At 38.3% G+C, this 15478-nt stretch overlaps 2 protein-coding genes across 2 annotated transcripts; both read right to left on the bottom strand.

Moving 5' to 3' along the window:
• Nucleotides 1-5817: 5817 nt before the first annotated feature.
• Nucleotides 5818-8780, bottom strand: lrrc69 (leucine rich repeat containing 69). The gene is made up of 8 exons (XM_054606510.1): nucleotides 8607-8780; nucleotides 8395-8521; nucleotides 8246-8318; nucleotides 7213-7408; nucleotides 7053-7124; nucleotides 6841-6942; nucleotides 6502-6681; nucleotides 5818-6372 (listed from the first exon to the last, which is right to left on the bottom strand). The coding sequence occupies exons 1-8, from the start codon at nucleotides 8778-8780 to the stop codon at nucleotides 6265-6267; spliced, it is 1032 nt and encodes a 343-aa protein (XP_054462485.1). The 3' UTR covers nucleotides 5818-6264.
• Nucleotides 8781-10356: 1576 nt separating this feature from the next.
• Nucleotides 10357-13898, bottom strand: otud6b (OTU deubiquitinase 6B). The gene is made up of 8 exons (XM_054606370.1): nucleotides 13668-13898; nucleotides 12875-13023; nucleotides 12410-12508; nucleotides 11921-12121; nucleotides 11577-11697; nucleotides 11385-11446; nucleotides 11189-11295; nucleotides 10357-10980 (listed from the first exon to the last, which is right to left on the bottom strand). Exons 1-8 carry the CDS (start codon nucleotides 13741-13743, stop codon nucleotides 10896-10898), a joined length of 900 nt encoding a protein of 299 aa, XP_054462345.1. The 5' UTR covers nucleotides 13744-13898; the 3' UTR covers nucleotides 10357-10895.
• Between the last annotated feature and the right edge of the window lie 1580 nt (nucleotides 13899-15478).

Raw genomic sequence — 15478 nt, 5'->3', positions numbered from 1 at the left:
ATACAGTTGAGCAACAAAAGCACCTTTCTTATTTTTGGCATTGATTGTCACAACTTAAGAAGACACACAGCCTCTTATGGTTACAACAAATACATGGTTGAAATGTGCACAACGTAGCTTTCTAGTTTCAGTTTTGTCACTGGAGGCAGCAGCTGCTTTGTGGATTGTTTGATGTTTGAGGAACACATTTGCTTTACAAGAAATGAAGCGTTGAGAAACATGGAGCTTTAGAGGATGCGGAGTAGAATGAGTAGAGTCAGACTGAGATAACAGAGATATTAACCCACATATTCCTGAAGGACGTTCACTTGGGCAGGACGTTCAGTTGGCTGGTTGGTTGGATTGCGGGTCTGCTCATCCAGCCGGCCTGCACATCGCAGACAGATGTTCGGCCAGCCAAGCCTGCAGCGCCACAGGCAGTGTGTGTTCTAGAAAAACCCGGAGACCAGATGCTGCTACCTGGTGTCCCACCCGCCTGCTGCTCCGCTATACTGGGCATGCTCCACTGGCCATCACTTGACCTCAAACTGGGTTTTGAGATTGTGTGCCGTCAATCACATTGATGATAGAGTAGAGCGGAGCTGGAACTGAAAGACTTGATAGAGTCGACTCAGCAGGTTCGCCACTGTGTTTCTGACAGGCTGAATTCATATGCCAGGTTGTTTTGAATAATGATTCAAATAAGAAAGTGTAAAATATCGCATGCATGTGAGTCAGAGGATTTGAATTTTCTAAGAGAGAATTCAACTACAGTGTAAGGAGTAATATCACAGCCTGAGAACAATAGAAATGAATATTACACAATAAATAATTCTTTTTGGAAAATGAAAGCATCATTAAATATCACATGGCATCCTACTGAGTGAACTATCAGAGGTAACATCAAAAGATGTAATGCAGCATCTATCTCGTTCCCCCAGTTTTTCATCCAGTTTTGTTCCCCTGAAAAATAAACAGTCACTTTCTCCCGAACAAACAGTAACACAGATATTCTTCACCCGTCTCCACGGTCTCTGTCATTACCAAACCCGAGGAAACTTTCAAGATTAAAGATGTTTTTTTCCTTTGAAGTTCCAGCACTGTTTTTGTCTTATTTCTTCACCAAATGCGGCGTGCTGTTTTGGCAGTGTGGTCGGTGCTGACCCAGAACTGCCAGAGAGAGGTTGCTGGCCTGACGGTCGGGCTCTTGTCTCAAAACTCCCCTAATGAGGAAAGGCTCGGTAATGGCATCGCTTCTTTGTAACCTCAAAGGACAGACAGTTTACTCACTTGTATTCCAACTGTTATTTATATATTATATTGTGGTGTGAAAAATCTTAAGAAGACTAGAAAGAAGCTAGGTTATTAGAGTGGCACATCTGGGTGTTGCTTTTGTTTTGTAGCATCTTTTAATAGTCCAGCACGCTTCAAATCCATCTCTTGTAGATTATTTTCCACACCTATATCAAGGATACTCTTTTGTTCAATTGTGTTGATTTTGATGAAAAGATGGTACAGTTATTGTCTAGTACATCTGGTGTCTTTGTCATGTATTTTTCTGTCGATATGCATCAACGAGTGAAAGCAAACTTCCATCTTTTATCACATTTGGTTGCACTCTTTAAGATTTAATGGTCACACATGAGTTAGAATGCTCTGATCTGATGCTGAAACTTCAATTAAGCTTTGAATTCCAATAACAGCTCATTGTTCTTGCTTGTATTAGCTGCTCTATCTCTTTGATTCATCAGGCATACCTCAGTGTGCTGTGCATCAGTGCATCTCTCTCCATCTATCTGCTGGAGAGCCAGCAGAGAATCATAGTGCCCCCTACTGCCCACAGGCATTAGTGACACAACAGTATTGATTGTGCAGCCGTCAGCCAGACAATACCCTGGTACTCTGCCAGTGGCTCGATACTAAGATCTGTCATGGGCAGCGATGCACGACAATAGATTCTACTGATTGGAGTGGTGTGCACTCCTGGCTATGACACTGGCCTACCGCTCGCTATCGAATGGCTGTTTTTCTCTCTCTTCAGTCACAAGCCCCCTAATTCAGCAATCAATGCTACTCATTTTAATAGCACCTCTGCTGTTGCCCCGAGGACAGAAGAGGAGAAATCAGGGTGAGCCAGTGTCAAATATTTTTTTTTTTCTGAGGGAAAGACCGCAATCATGGTTTTGATGGATCTCTGAAAAAATGTCTAAACACACTACAGTGCTGCAGTGAGAATGCCATGCTGGGCTGTGTTTGTTACTGGAACCAGTTGAACAAAGTTGTTTAAGTGTAATACTGTAAAAAAGTATGGATTCATAAAACACGACAGAGAACCATGCCAATGATTTATTAAGCCTTAACACGTAGTACTGAGACTTGATGATACCGAGTAGAATATAAAGTCACAGTCATAAGTGCAGAGACGAGGCTGCATATGACCTTCAGCAGCAAACACACATTTTCATCATATCCATTACAATAAAAGCTTCCATCCAGAATCCTATGATCTTGCAGCATCCTATGTTTTGTTTTAAGCTAACATATCACACACCTTTCTAGCTCGAAGATGCAATTTGAGCTCAAGCAGCCATAGGCTCCTCCGAAGACATCCTAAGTAAGTGCTCCGAATGACAAGACAGACTAAATACCCTCTAACAAACGATACAAGACTGCAGAAAGCGCTTTAACAAAGGAGGTATGTAATGAACCCAAGGTGTCTTCTCCTCAATATATCATCCTGAGTGAATTTGCCAACATCACTCTCTTTACCTCCAAGCATGGTAAATGAGAATTTATGCACCCACTACTTTGTCATTCTTTACTTTTTTCACCCCCATGAGGTAGCCATGCCGTGCGAGACAGATATTTCCACCAAAGGCAATATCCCCTCGCAGTAATTATATCAGAGCAAGAGAATGGCTCATTAACATATGCTAGGCATGTCAGGAATTTACAAGCGCCTTTTGTAGATGCCTCTCGTCAGTGTGCTGCTCCCATCCGTCTGGTGTCTCCTTTGAGGATGCAACCTCCTCATTTCCATAGACGTCAATCAAGCTGCGCGTGGTTTTCTAGAAATAGTCTGTACAAAAACACAGGGCTCTCTGAATACGGCAATCATAAGGGACAGCTCAGTGATATGGAAAAAGTGTGTCTGAGCACGAGTGGGGGTGCGACTATGTGTTTTGTGAAGCAACAAGATGAACACAAAGCCATGGGGGCAGAATTATCTTGATGATGTGCCATCAATGCAGAGTGGGTGGAGTGATTTGTATTTGCTTTTTCTGCAGAGGGTTAAAGAGGCCTGTGTGTGTGAATACATGCATAAAGCTTGACACCAGACACCAGACCGACTATCAGACAAGTCCCCAGGCCACCTAGCTAGTGGCACTGCTGCCTCTGCTGCCGCTCCAGTGCTTTAGGACCAAACATCTGCTGCCTTTTAAGAAAGCACGTAATGTTGGCCTTTCACCCATTAATAAGGTTCCAGCAGAATGGAGTGACCTATTTATCAAGCATGTTCATATCCACCCCTTGAAAACAATTTGAATTTTTGAGTTCATTATTTTAATCTAGTGAATATTAAGTTCAATTTTATTTAATTTATTGTCAAGTTTTTTTCTCCAGAACAAAACGGTGTCTGTATAGTCTTAGTCTTGGTAATTAAGCCTTTAAAAAGTTTGAATGTAGATGTGTGAACACACATCTCTCTTCCAGTGCCGGAGGCACGAGAGCAAAGTCTGTAGTGATGTAACCAGGAAAAATATCCCTGTGTGAATCAGAGTTAATTGGCAATATGATGGCACCCAGTGTGATTATTTATGGAAAATGTTATAGAAGAATGTTGAATGCAAGTTTCAAATAAGTTATTAAAATACCATTTTGGGAAATACAATTGAGCTCTTTCTTGTCAAGAGATACACAACAGAGCTCAAAGACTGGAAACAGAGAAACATCTAGCCTGGCTCTGGGTCCTCATACCAGCACCTCTCAAGTTCCCTGATAGATGCATATCTTGTTTCTGCAATCCTCACTGTACGTACATGAGCGGTATCAATCTTCTCATCCAACTCTGCAAGAAAATGAATAAGGGTATTTTCCTTAATCCCCTCCTAATCCTATCTTGGTATCTTGAGATGCATGTTGATCATATACTCTGTTGAGACTTGTTTCGGGTGGAGCATTGATGCCCTGCCTATTTCAAAAATATATATTAATCTAGTCATAACTTTTGGAATCTTTATTGAAAATGAAACCAAAGTCGCTGACTGCTTCTCTTTGTCTGCCCGACTGACCTCAAGGCTTTGTCGACTCTACGCCATCGAAGCCAAGACAAACTGGTGTGGTGTTTAGTTCCATCACACTGGCTGACTTGGCCCAATGCCCTCATACTATTATTGACAGTAAACCAACTAAGCTGACTGGGAAATTAATTCAGGATTTGCTGAAAACACAAATACATCCACTTAAACAGATGCCAGCCTCACTTTAGTTTTTCTGTGCCGTAAGTGGACACTAGCTTTGAAATTGTGAAAGTGAAAAATGAACAAAAGAAATGATTTTAAAAGGATATGGATTCATTTTCTGGCAGTGAAAAAATGATTAACAGTGGCAAAACAGGAGTTTGACAAAATGCCTACAAAGTGAGATGGAGACAGAGAGAAAAGTAATTTTGTTTTTGAATGAGTCTGCTCTTTGGCCCCAGAAAATGTCACTGTAATGACTGAAGACCCAATGTCCATTTCCATCTCCAACCGCTCTCTCTATCTCCCTCTTTCTCTCCTCATTCATTGTCATTGCCTTTTCCCTTTAAGTGCACTTTCGCCCACACCACTTGGAAATTGATTGAAACAAAATGTCACAATTATGCCCTGTAGCTCGCCGCTTCAATTATTCATCAATTAGGGGCTAGGCTTCTTTTTTTCTCTCCTCTGAGCTGATTTTTCATTCAGTTTGCTCGAGATGTATGGCTCCCCTGCTGTTAACCAGTCCAAAGTCATTAGTTTCTGGGTTTGCAATTAAACCTGATGCCTTATGCATGAGGCTCCGACTCAGTAGACACACGCAGCAGCGGCCGCAGCAGCCATTGAATGAACTAGCAAGCTCTGGAGGCGTGGATGGGAAATTAATTTGCTAGAAATAAAGTTCTCTCTCTCTTTCCCTCTCCCTCCCTCCGTCCCTCCCTCCCTCCCTCCCTCCATTCCTCTCTCCCTATCTCTCTTGTCTGGCAGGTTGGAACAGATGCCACTGGCTGGAGATGGAGATAGAGATGGGACAGCTATGGAGGCTCAGTACAGCTTGATCAACCCTGACAAGGGAATAGGATCTCACTAGATTTACATAGACAAAATATGTGTAGGTGATATATGCTAGTAAAATCTTGATCCAGGTATTACTAGAATTTTGGCAGCAATGTATGACTTTACTGGTTTTAAACACTCACACCAGTTAATAAGGGACACCTAGCCACAACTAATGCAGTCTAATACAACAGTCCTGCAATAAATCCTCTGTAGTTTACAGTGTTAAAGTTTGTGTTTAAAACATTTGAGAGAGGAGTTGATTCAACTCAATGATCATTTTTGAGGATGTAGTTTATGGTGCTGTAAAAATGTATTACATTTACACAGAGAAGTGTTTCCATTATTTAGCCTTCCCTTATTGATATAAATGAGGGGGACAAAATAATGCAAACGCAAAATAAAATGTAATTTTAATGTTTGAGCCTCCGTGTAGGCTGCATGTTGAACAAATATGGTGTAGTATCTACAGGGTTGCCAGTTATATATTACATACCTGCACTGAACAGCCAGCATGAAAAAAAAACAGCTGGAATGAATCCAGGTAATCACATACTACTGTGTACTAAGTATAGTACACAGTAGTAAGCACAGTCACCATGTACAGAACTGGTATCCAGCTGTTGCAGTGTTAACTTTATCATTGGGAATTGTATAAAAGCTTTGGTTGGCACACATATATTCTACCTGCTGTCAACTGAAGCCTGTATGAAGCATTGAAGCAGGATCCGACCAGATAGACAGTTTTCAATGTTCATTGGATGCCACCTAGTGGCCGCAGAGTCAAATGGCATCTGTGAGATGTTTGAAGGACAAAAAACTTATATACTGGAAATCAAAGCACCATATTTAAATACCACACATCTAACTGCTGTTATGTCTGTTGTTAAATATGTGTATTAACAGACCTGTGTCCACAGTTTTAGTTTAAAAAATTTGAAAGGATAGTGATTGAGATCATAATAGTACCTTTTTAATTAACTTGTATTTATCTTTTAGCAACACCATAATAGGAGTGTCCATCCGTATTAAAACACTTGTATGAACAAAGAAGGGCACGAACTGGAACGGTCTGCAAACTCCTCATTTTCATTTCCTGTAACACAATTAAAAAATGACGCACATTTAATTACATGAGCCACCATATTCTTCCTAAATCAAGGTGCCAGAGAATCATGTTTTTAAGAAAGTAATTTCACACCGTAACCTAATGCAATGATAGTACCTGCTTCAGACTGATAAAATGCACACACTCCAGCCAGGTGGTGAGGAAGGGGTCCAGGCAGAGCGCACAACAGCTGCCCTTGGCCAGCAGGGCGTTCAGGGTCGGGTAGTGAGGGAGCATCCTGTGGACCAGAGAGGACCGGTTCCTGTCCTCCCGCAAGACAAACCTGGCAGCCAGTTCCTGGGAAACAGAGGTGAAACAAGAAGCAAACACACCGATACAATGTTACTGAATAAACACAAAGACGTCTTGTGAGGTATCTTACACAGCGGGTGATAAATATTATTTATATTAAATATTAATAAGTGTTCTGTCTGCTGTACTTTAGTGACACTTTACCTTTAACGTTAGCACTTCCGCATCCTGCACTGATGACATCGGCTCACAGCGCACAAACCTGTTGCCTTCATAGTAAAGCTCCTTCAGGGGCAGCAGGTGAAACTACACAGAGTAATTGTTCTTTATCATACAGTGAAGTTTTGATTCCATCTTTTTTTTAATTTCAGTATACAGCATTGTGCTGCTGAATTAGCTAATACTGTATACTGTACCTCAACAGGGAACATGGACAACTTGTTTCCAGCCACATCCAGGACTTGGAGTTTTGCCAGTGCCCCAATTCCCTGGGTGAAATGTAAGATCAGTGTTTTGATGATGCAGGTGACATACTGTACCGTTAAAAAAGGTAAACATCACACCAGCGATACCCACCTCTGGTAGGCTGGTCAGCTTGTTTCTGGCTACGTGCAACTTGGTTAGGTCCTTACACTGGTACAGCTGCCGAGGTAGCCAGGACAAATTATTGGAAGTCAAGTTTATCTCAGTCAACTTGGTGAGATGACCCAACTCAATAGGGAGCTCCTTCAGCTTATTGTCCAGCACACTCAGATGTCGAAGCCTACTCAAACTAATGATATAGACAGGTTTGGATTTGTGTTTAACAAAGAAATACATAATTCTTAAGCACTTTGTGGCCTTCATTTGACCATTTCTCGGGATAGAGATTAAAACAAGTTTATTCTACAATCTATTTAATTTAGTCCAACCTGTAAGCATTGTTGGGAAGACACCAGTTACATGTAATGGAGTTACGTTATTGAATTACAAAATAAATGTAATTCTAATCAGTTACAGTTACTGAGAAAAATAATAAATGTCATTAAATTACAGTCACTAATCAAAATCTTGGCAATGGCAATAACAAAGGGGTTACTATATATATATATATATATATATATATATACATATATATATATATATATATATATATATATATATATATATATATATATACATATGTATATATATATATATATATATATATTATACATATGTGTATATATATATATTATATATATATATATATTTAGTAACTCTTTGATTCAAACTCAAACTTGTATTCATATGTATATATATATATATGAGATACAAGTTTGAATCAGAGTCGAGTAGTCTACTGTTGTAAATTTTACACCGACTGTTTTAATTTAGCTTTTTATTTATTGCCCAGTTTAAGATGTGTTAGAAAAGTAATCAAATGTAATAAGTTATATTACCTTGATGAAGTAATTAAAATAGTTACATGGCGTTTTGCATTTTTTAACTATCAAATTATATTTCTAGAGTAGGCTGATCTTCACAACATTGCATGCAGGCTTTAAATATTATATAATATATATAGAACCTATTAGGCTACTGCAGGTGTGTAGTTTTGGGATATCATGGTGCCATAAATGAAGCCCACCTTTTAATCTCTGGTGGGAGTCTCTGGATCTGGTTGTGGTTCAGATTGAGCACAACAAGGTTTCGTAAACCATCTGGAAAAAAATATAAACATGACAATACTTAGGCTTTGTTCTGTTAAACAAATGATGAGAACCAGAGAGAACCTACCTATCACACCGGGTGGCACTGCTGTGATTTGGTTTCTGAACAGATACAGTTTCTTCAATGACTCCAGATGTCCCAAAACAGCGGGGACCTCATTCAAGGCATTATTCCCTAAATTCAGCTCAGCTAGCTTGCAGGCAATTTAAAAAAGGAAAAGTATTTAATCACAAAACATTTTTTAAGAGTTGTCTTGGAACCTTTCCAGCAAGACTTACGTGTCGCAGAGAGAGCAGCTCGGCGGGCAGCGAGGTGATGACGTTGTTGTTCAACAGCAGAACCGAAAGGTTTGTTATACTGGAAACACACGTGGGAACGACCTTTATTTTCCTGGAACTTAAATTTAAAGAAGTCGCGTTGCCATATAGAGCTCTTATCACTGACTCCGTCATTTCTAAAAAAAAAAAAAAAAAAAAAAAAAAAATTAAAAACAACCTGAAGCGCTCAACCGTTCACGTTTCCATGGCGACAAGACGCGTCGATGAAGATAAACTTTGAGGACGTAGCGGCCTCTAGTGGTGACAGCTGAGCATAGCAGGGGGTACCACGTGGTTTAGTTTGTTGATAATACTAGTGAACAATTATCACTGCACTGCATTTTCCAGTACAAGGGGGACTACTTAGATTCTTTACTTAAGTAAAAGTAGAAATACCTCAATATAAAACTACATTACGCAAGTCCTTCATTCCTGCTGCACAACCAGCTCTGTCTGCCATCCCAGTAGACAACAAAACACTAATAAATCTGTGCAATACAAATACACTGTGCAATACTATAACTATAATTATTCTGTTATAAGATTTTTTCCAGGTATTGTGGATTTTTTATTTTTCTTACTTACTTATTTAAAATACTTGTTTGTTTTTTCTACTATGTACCTTGTTTGCACTATATCTATGCTGCTGTAATCCTGTAAATTTCCCCGCTGCGGGACTACTAAAGGATTATCTTATTTTATCTTATCTTAGATACAAGCACTGGAAGCTGATCTTACCTACTTTATTTACTGTTACATTATTATTTTAGAGTTTGGTATTTATTCGATTTTTTCTTCTGTTTTTCCTCTTGTTTGTAAGAATTGGGAAGCACTACAGGTACTTCAAGATTTGGGGCAGATATATAGTTCCAGAATGCCCCTCAGAGGGTCTACCAAGTTTGGCGGATGAAGCCATGGTATATTTTCTTGATTTGCCAAGGATACATAAACCATATGATAACACTTCAAACACTTAGTCAAACTTTGTTCAAAAGTATAGAAATAGACTTCTTTTTTCTGCATACAGTAAATTACTGCAGTATGGTGCATCGGTGGCCCATCTATTAGAATACGTTTTTTTCTAATTTAACATGTTAGAAGTTAATCTAAAAAGTAAATAGCAGTTATATTTGTCAAATTAATAGATATTTTTTTATATTTAAATAAATATTATATTAATAAAATGAAATAAGAAATATTTCCCTGTGATATGTAGAGGAGTGTAAAATAACAATGTAGAAATACCTGTAGTACAGTACTAAAGTATATGTGCGTAGCATTTTCCACTACTTTCCTATGATAAAATGCAAGGTAATGAGTGTTTCATTGTAGATATTTTCTGTTGGCCTCCAGTGTTATGTGACCAATTTACCATAGTCAGACATGACATATGTTTTAACCATTTTATTAAACTGCCAACTTGAATTGACCCGAGGGAGACCATTTGTGGTCAAAATGTCATATCCATGTAGAATAAAATAATTGTGAGTGTAGTGTGTAGGTAAGTCTTTACCTTTTTGTACAAATAATTGTTGCTAAACACCTGCTAATTAATAGATGTGCAAATGCCTCCATGCTGTAGGATCACCTTAAGTTAAAGGAACAAAATGGCCAGCTTTCACAGTCTCATACTTAAAACTGTATTCTTTTAAAATCAGGTTATACCAACTTAATCCAAACCAACAAAATACAACAGTGATATACCTTATTAGTATTATATGTGTTTATGTAACATGATTTACAAGTTCCACAATTCAGTTCATTCAAAGAACATTGCAAAGGTTCAACAACCCATCAGTGCCGCTGTTGACATTTGGAGTGACATGAATGATCATAATCTGTTCAACAACTAAACTACAGTTATGTCACCTGATGTGATAGGTAGGCTGTACGCCACTGCTTCCCAAAATGGACTAAAGCTAATCCCAGGGGTCATTAGGACCAATGGCGTCCAGTGTAAAATCATTAACACGTTACTTATGCTACATTTTAGTAGCACAATGATACTGTTTCAGAATGTCATTTTAAACTCCTCGCTGACATATTTTGACTTCTAAACAGAGACATACTATTAGGTGTTGAAACCATTCTGACAACAGCAATGTTCTTTGTTAACCTCAGCTTGTCTTCAATGATGGGGGGAGGGACTCCCTCCAAGTACGTTCGATTTAGGGGCCCATAGTGTGAGTGGTTTGAACACACTCTGCATTACACACATTGGTTAATATCACACCAGGACTGAGATGTCTCTCAGCTGTCCTCTGCATTGGCCGGGTCCTTCAGCAGCTCCACAGAATTGTAGTGCTCTCCTAGTCCATAGGCATGACGCATATAGCTGCAAAGAATGAGAAAACATATTCTGTGTTACATGAGGGTCCAAAACTGTCATATTAACGTCCTACATGAACAAGTACAATACATGTAATGTTTTCAGCTTCATATATTATAAGACATGTTCCTACTAATTTAACTGTATATATTTTTAACAATTATGCTAATGCACCAGAGTCCATGACAAACACAACAACATATATACAACGTACACAAGGGTGATGGGTTCACTATCATATTCCTCCCCGATTTTTATAGTTGTGGAGTCGGCCTGGATCACTTCCACTGGCAAATGAAGAACTTGGGTCAAAGCTCGCAGCTGTTGGGGAAAGACATGAAAATCTAAAATTATTGAAAAGCACAAAGAGCGACAACACAGTGCATCTGTGACAACCTTCAACAACTTACCTCCAGTTGTCCACCCCAAGATGCTGTGTGCTCCACATCACTGCAGTATTTCTCAAACTCATCTGGAAACAAATTTACAGACAAACACTAGCATGATTAATGTGCATACACATTAGAACGTAATGTTTCATATAATGGAATTTCTATGACGGATTGTTTCTGAAAAAGCAAAACAAAGATCAAAAGTGTTACCTGGCGTGTACATGTCCCCAGTGTTGGTGTTGGTGAGGAAAGGGAGGAAGTCGTCAGCATGGCCTCTCATGTGCTCAGCAGTGCTGGACCGCAGTTCTTTCACACTCATGATTAACTGCGGCTAGAATAAAACAGAAGAGAAAATGTACTCTGCTGTATGAACTTTGGTAATAACATATGTATGAACTTTGTTGAAAGTCTGTCAGAGCAGCATTGTGCTATTTTCAATTGAAGCAACTCCAGACAGAGCAGAGGAAAGGAATGTCGACGGCACATTTGCTTTTCACATTTTTGATTAGGTATTCAAACTACAGCTACAATATTCCCATAACAAGATGACGTACCTTTGAACGCCGTGCCAGCTGATCTTCGATGGCCCGATACATGCAGTGGCCATCAGAGGAGATCTCCTTGATCTGGAGCTGTTGCTGTGCGAGTTTCTGAGCCAGCTTCAAACCCTCCTGGTGCCTCACACCCTGAAGGTTTTGTACCTCCGCCTCTGCTATCCTGCTCTCTCTCTCCTTCTCCTGGGCAGCCTTCTTTTCCTGGAGAAGATCATTTAGGTAAAAATAATTTTATTAGTACATGAAACCATGACTGAAAGAAAATTTAAAAGGAAAGCAAACAGATGGGTGATATAGCTAACAATTATGATTGAAATATTATGAAATACCCTGCTATACAAGTACTGATATTTAATATTGGGAATTCTAGAAATTAGGATGATAGATGATTAGCATGAAGTATGCTTCTTCCACTAAATGACAAAGTGCTGTGGGCAATAATTAACAGCACTCAAAACCGTCGTATTTGAGTCGGAACATGTGTCTCACCCTTCTTTTCTGGGCCTTGGTTACACGTGGTTGCTTAGCCTCATCTTCCTCCCCATCCTCCATCTTCATGGTCTCCACTCCATTTAACACCTCTTCCACCTTTTAAGATGAAGTGAGGAGAGCTTTTGTTATGTTGCACATTGATTTTTGTTTAATAATCAGACTTCATGTATGCATGAATAAAAAATACAAATTTGAAAAAATGCATTCTGTGTTTACCCTGTACACATTTACTTATTTTACCATTTACCTCCCGAGTGATCAAATACAACTATGTGCATTTTCAATACATCCATGTGTGTAGTTTATAACAATACATGTGTTATTACCAATATCTGTTGTGCAATAAATTATACAGGGACAGCACTGAAAAGAATAAATATTTTTAAAGCAGCTGTGTTTCATGATGTAACATCTTATTGTACAGCAAAGAGATGTGTCAGTCGTCTGAACGGAGATATTAACCTCTGTGTCGGTTGTAGGCTTGAGTTGCCTCAATTCCTCCTCGTGTTTCTGGCTGAGGTCAGCCTCAATTTTTGCAATCTCATCTGTCAACTGTTTCCTCCTTTTCTTGTCATTTTTGGGGATTGCATTTTTCATGCTCTGGATTTTAGCTGAAAATGAAGCACAAGAGCAGATTGTCTGAAAAAACAATACTTCCATAACGCCTACATTCTAAATACAGAATAGAGATTGCATATGGTGTTTGCTGTTGGTTGTACAAGTTTGAAAATAAATTAGATTGCCAGGATGATCAACAAGAAAAAGAATACACTCACCCATGGTATTTATATACCTAAATATTACCTTATTGGTTAGAATATATTTAAATAAACATCTGCTGCTGCACCTCTCTCCATGAATTAACCATGACCAACATAGCATTACACAAAGATTGTATGAATGAGTCTTTTGAACCTATATCTCTTTTAGCCATTATCAAATCTGTGGTGTCACAGCTTGTATTTTGCAGGTGAATGAAAGAATATTCTGACTTAAATGATCTGAGTCCAGATGACAAATATTTAGAAGCTTGAAAGTTTCAGTCCATAGTGATCTGCATCAGCTCTCTTTTATCCTATCATTCACTGTGAATGTCACCCCTTCAACTATAATCATTGTGAGAATGATACCACTGTCAGTAGGTTTGCTCAGAATTGTCTCCTATGAAATTATATTTTACTACTATTTTGGCTTGCTGATGGCTAGATTGTGCTAAAGTCCATGCAGACAAGCTGACAGTGAACATGAGAGCTACCTTGCATATCTTTCTTTTCCTTGCGGTGCTGCTTGGCCAGCTGCTCCTCTGGTGTCTCCACTATCTCCTCCTCCATGACTCAGTTTGTTCAGTCTTTGCGAGCTATATGAAACTGACAGCCGTTAGATTAACAGTGTGTTATTATGTCTCCTTCACAAAATAGTCCACAACACTGATGAGAGATTAAATATATATATATATACATTCCACAATAAATAAAACGTGCTGATATGGACGTAACCGGAAGAGTCGAAGAAATCAGGGCGGAGCTTTCTTCGACTGGTTAAACCCTGAGATTAGTTTTGATATAGTGCCACCTACTGGTTTGTCACAATACTACAGTTTTCTCCTGTCATAGCAGCCAGCTGTGATGTACGTCAGGCGTTCATTCAAATCCTTACCATTTGCATACATATTTATTCATCCTATGTGATACATTTCAAGCAGGAGCTTATATATTGATCACATGTGTTTCTAGATACAGGTTCTAAATAGTTGTTCATGTAATTCAATTTTAAATATGTCACAAAATGCTTGTTTCACTTCCACTTTTCTCTGTCTTGCTCAAACATCACGTCACTCTTCCCTACAATGTTCTTTGCGTATGTGTATACACATACAAACATACATACATACATACATACATACATAAATACATACATACATACATACATACATACATACATACATACATACATACACACACACATACATACATACATACATACATACAAACATACATACATACATACATACATACATACATACATACATACATACATACATACATACATACATACATACATACATACATACACATATATATATATTCATAGAGATACAATGCATCATAGTACCATATATACTGTAACTCTAATATTGTATGTATCGTAGCGTATACTTAACTTTTACATTTGTTAATTTCATCCTTTGAATCTGAATTATACAGCACATTTAAGCTAAACAAATATAACGGTCTGGGAACCTTCGGGGAATGTTAACTTGGTTCTCTAAAGGTTGTATATATAAACCTTTAGAGAACCTTCAGGCGACTTTCCTGAATGTATAACTAATTTTTTGGTTGTTAAGAATAACCTTCTGGGAACTATATGGTAGAAATTACCTTCAGGGCACATTTTTCGAACCATTACACCTGATGCACACATTTAAAATGTTCTTCAAAGGTTCCAAAATAAAGTAAAAATAGAACCAAATGGGAACTTAATGGGAACCTTCCGGGCAGCATGTTTGCTTGGATATTTCTGTTACACAAAATGATGTTCATTTTCTGACATTAATATTTTTTGCTTTTGTCTTGTGAAGTACTGGTTGCCTTCACCTCTTCAGGCCTCTAAAAAATGACCCAGATTAAACAATATAAAAAAGGTAAAATCAGTGAACTGGTCGCAACTTTGTGTGATGGGGTTCAAAAAAGAATGTGTCACAAGCCAAAATGGTTGTGTACTACAGCTTTAAACATCAGTAGCATGGTTATCATTAAAAACTGTAACAAAACCTGCCTTTATAGACACAAATATTGATTCCTACATCACACAGTGTTCATTGTCAACCACCTGATTCAGTTTAATTCCTTTTTATAAAAGACATAAAGGCTTATTTATATCAAATATAAACATAAAATGTGGCTGTTTAACAATTAAATATTGTAAACATATGTAATTGTGCAATATATTAAAAACACAAGTGCAGTTACTGTTATTGGTAACAACATCCGAAACTCGGATGCAATAATAGTTATTCTGTTGTGCAATAATAGTTATTCTGTTGTGCAATAATAGTTATAATAGTTA

The sequence above is a fragment of the Anoplopoma fimbria genome, chromosome 10, assembly GCF_027596085.1.
Source record: "Anoplopoma fimbria isolate UVic2021 breed Golden Eagle Sablefish chromosome 10, Afim_UVic_2022, whole genome shotgun sequence".
NCBI lineage: Eukaryota > Metazoa > Chordata > Actinopteri > Perciformes > Anoplopomatidae > Anoplopoma > Anoplopoma fimbria.
This window is presented reverse-complemented; position numbering and strand designations above follow the sequence as displayed.

Excerpts from the sequence above, each read along its gene's own strand:
- otud6b (XM_054606370.1), bottom strand. The coding sequence starts at position 13,743 with ATGGAGGAGGAGATAGTGGAGACACCAGAGGAGCAGCTGGCCAAGCAG. Across the intron at positions 12,509-12,874 it reads AGCCTACAACCGACACAGAG|GTGGAAGAGGTGTTAAATGG; the intron begins GTTAATATCTCC and ends TCATCTTAAAAG. Across the intron at positions 11,698-11,920 it reads AGCTGGCACGGCGTTCAAAG|CCGCAGTTAATCATGAGTGT; the intron begins GTACGTCATCTT and ends GTTTTATTCTAG.
- lrrc69 (XM_054606510.1), bottom strand. The coding sequence starts at position 8,780 with ATGACGGAGTCAGTGATAAGAGCTCTATATGGCAACGCGACTTCTTTA. Across the intron at positions 7,409-8,245 it reads CTCCCACCAGAGATTAAAAG|TTTGAGTAGGCTTCGACATC; the intron begins GTGGGCTTCATT and ends CTATATCATTAG. Across the intron at positions 6,373-6,501 it reads ATTTTATCAGTCTGAAGCAG|GAAATGAAAATGAGGAGTTT; the intron begins GTACTATCATTG and ends ATTGTGTTACAG.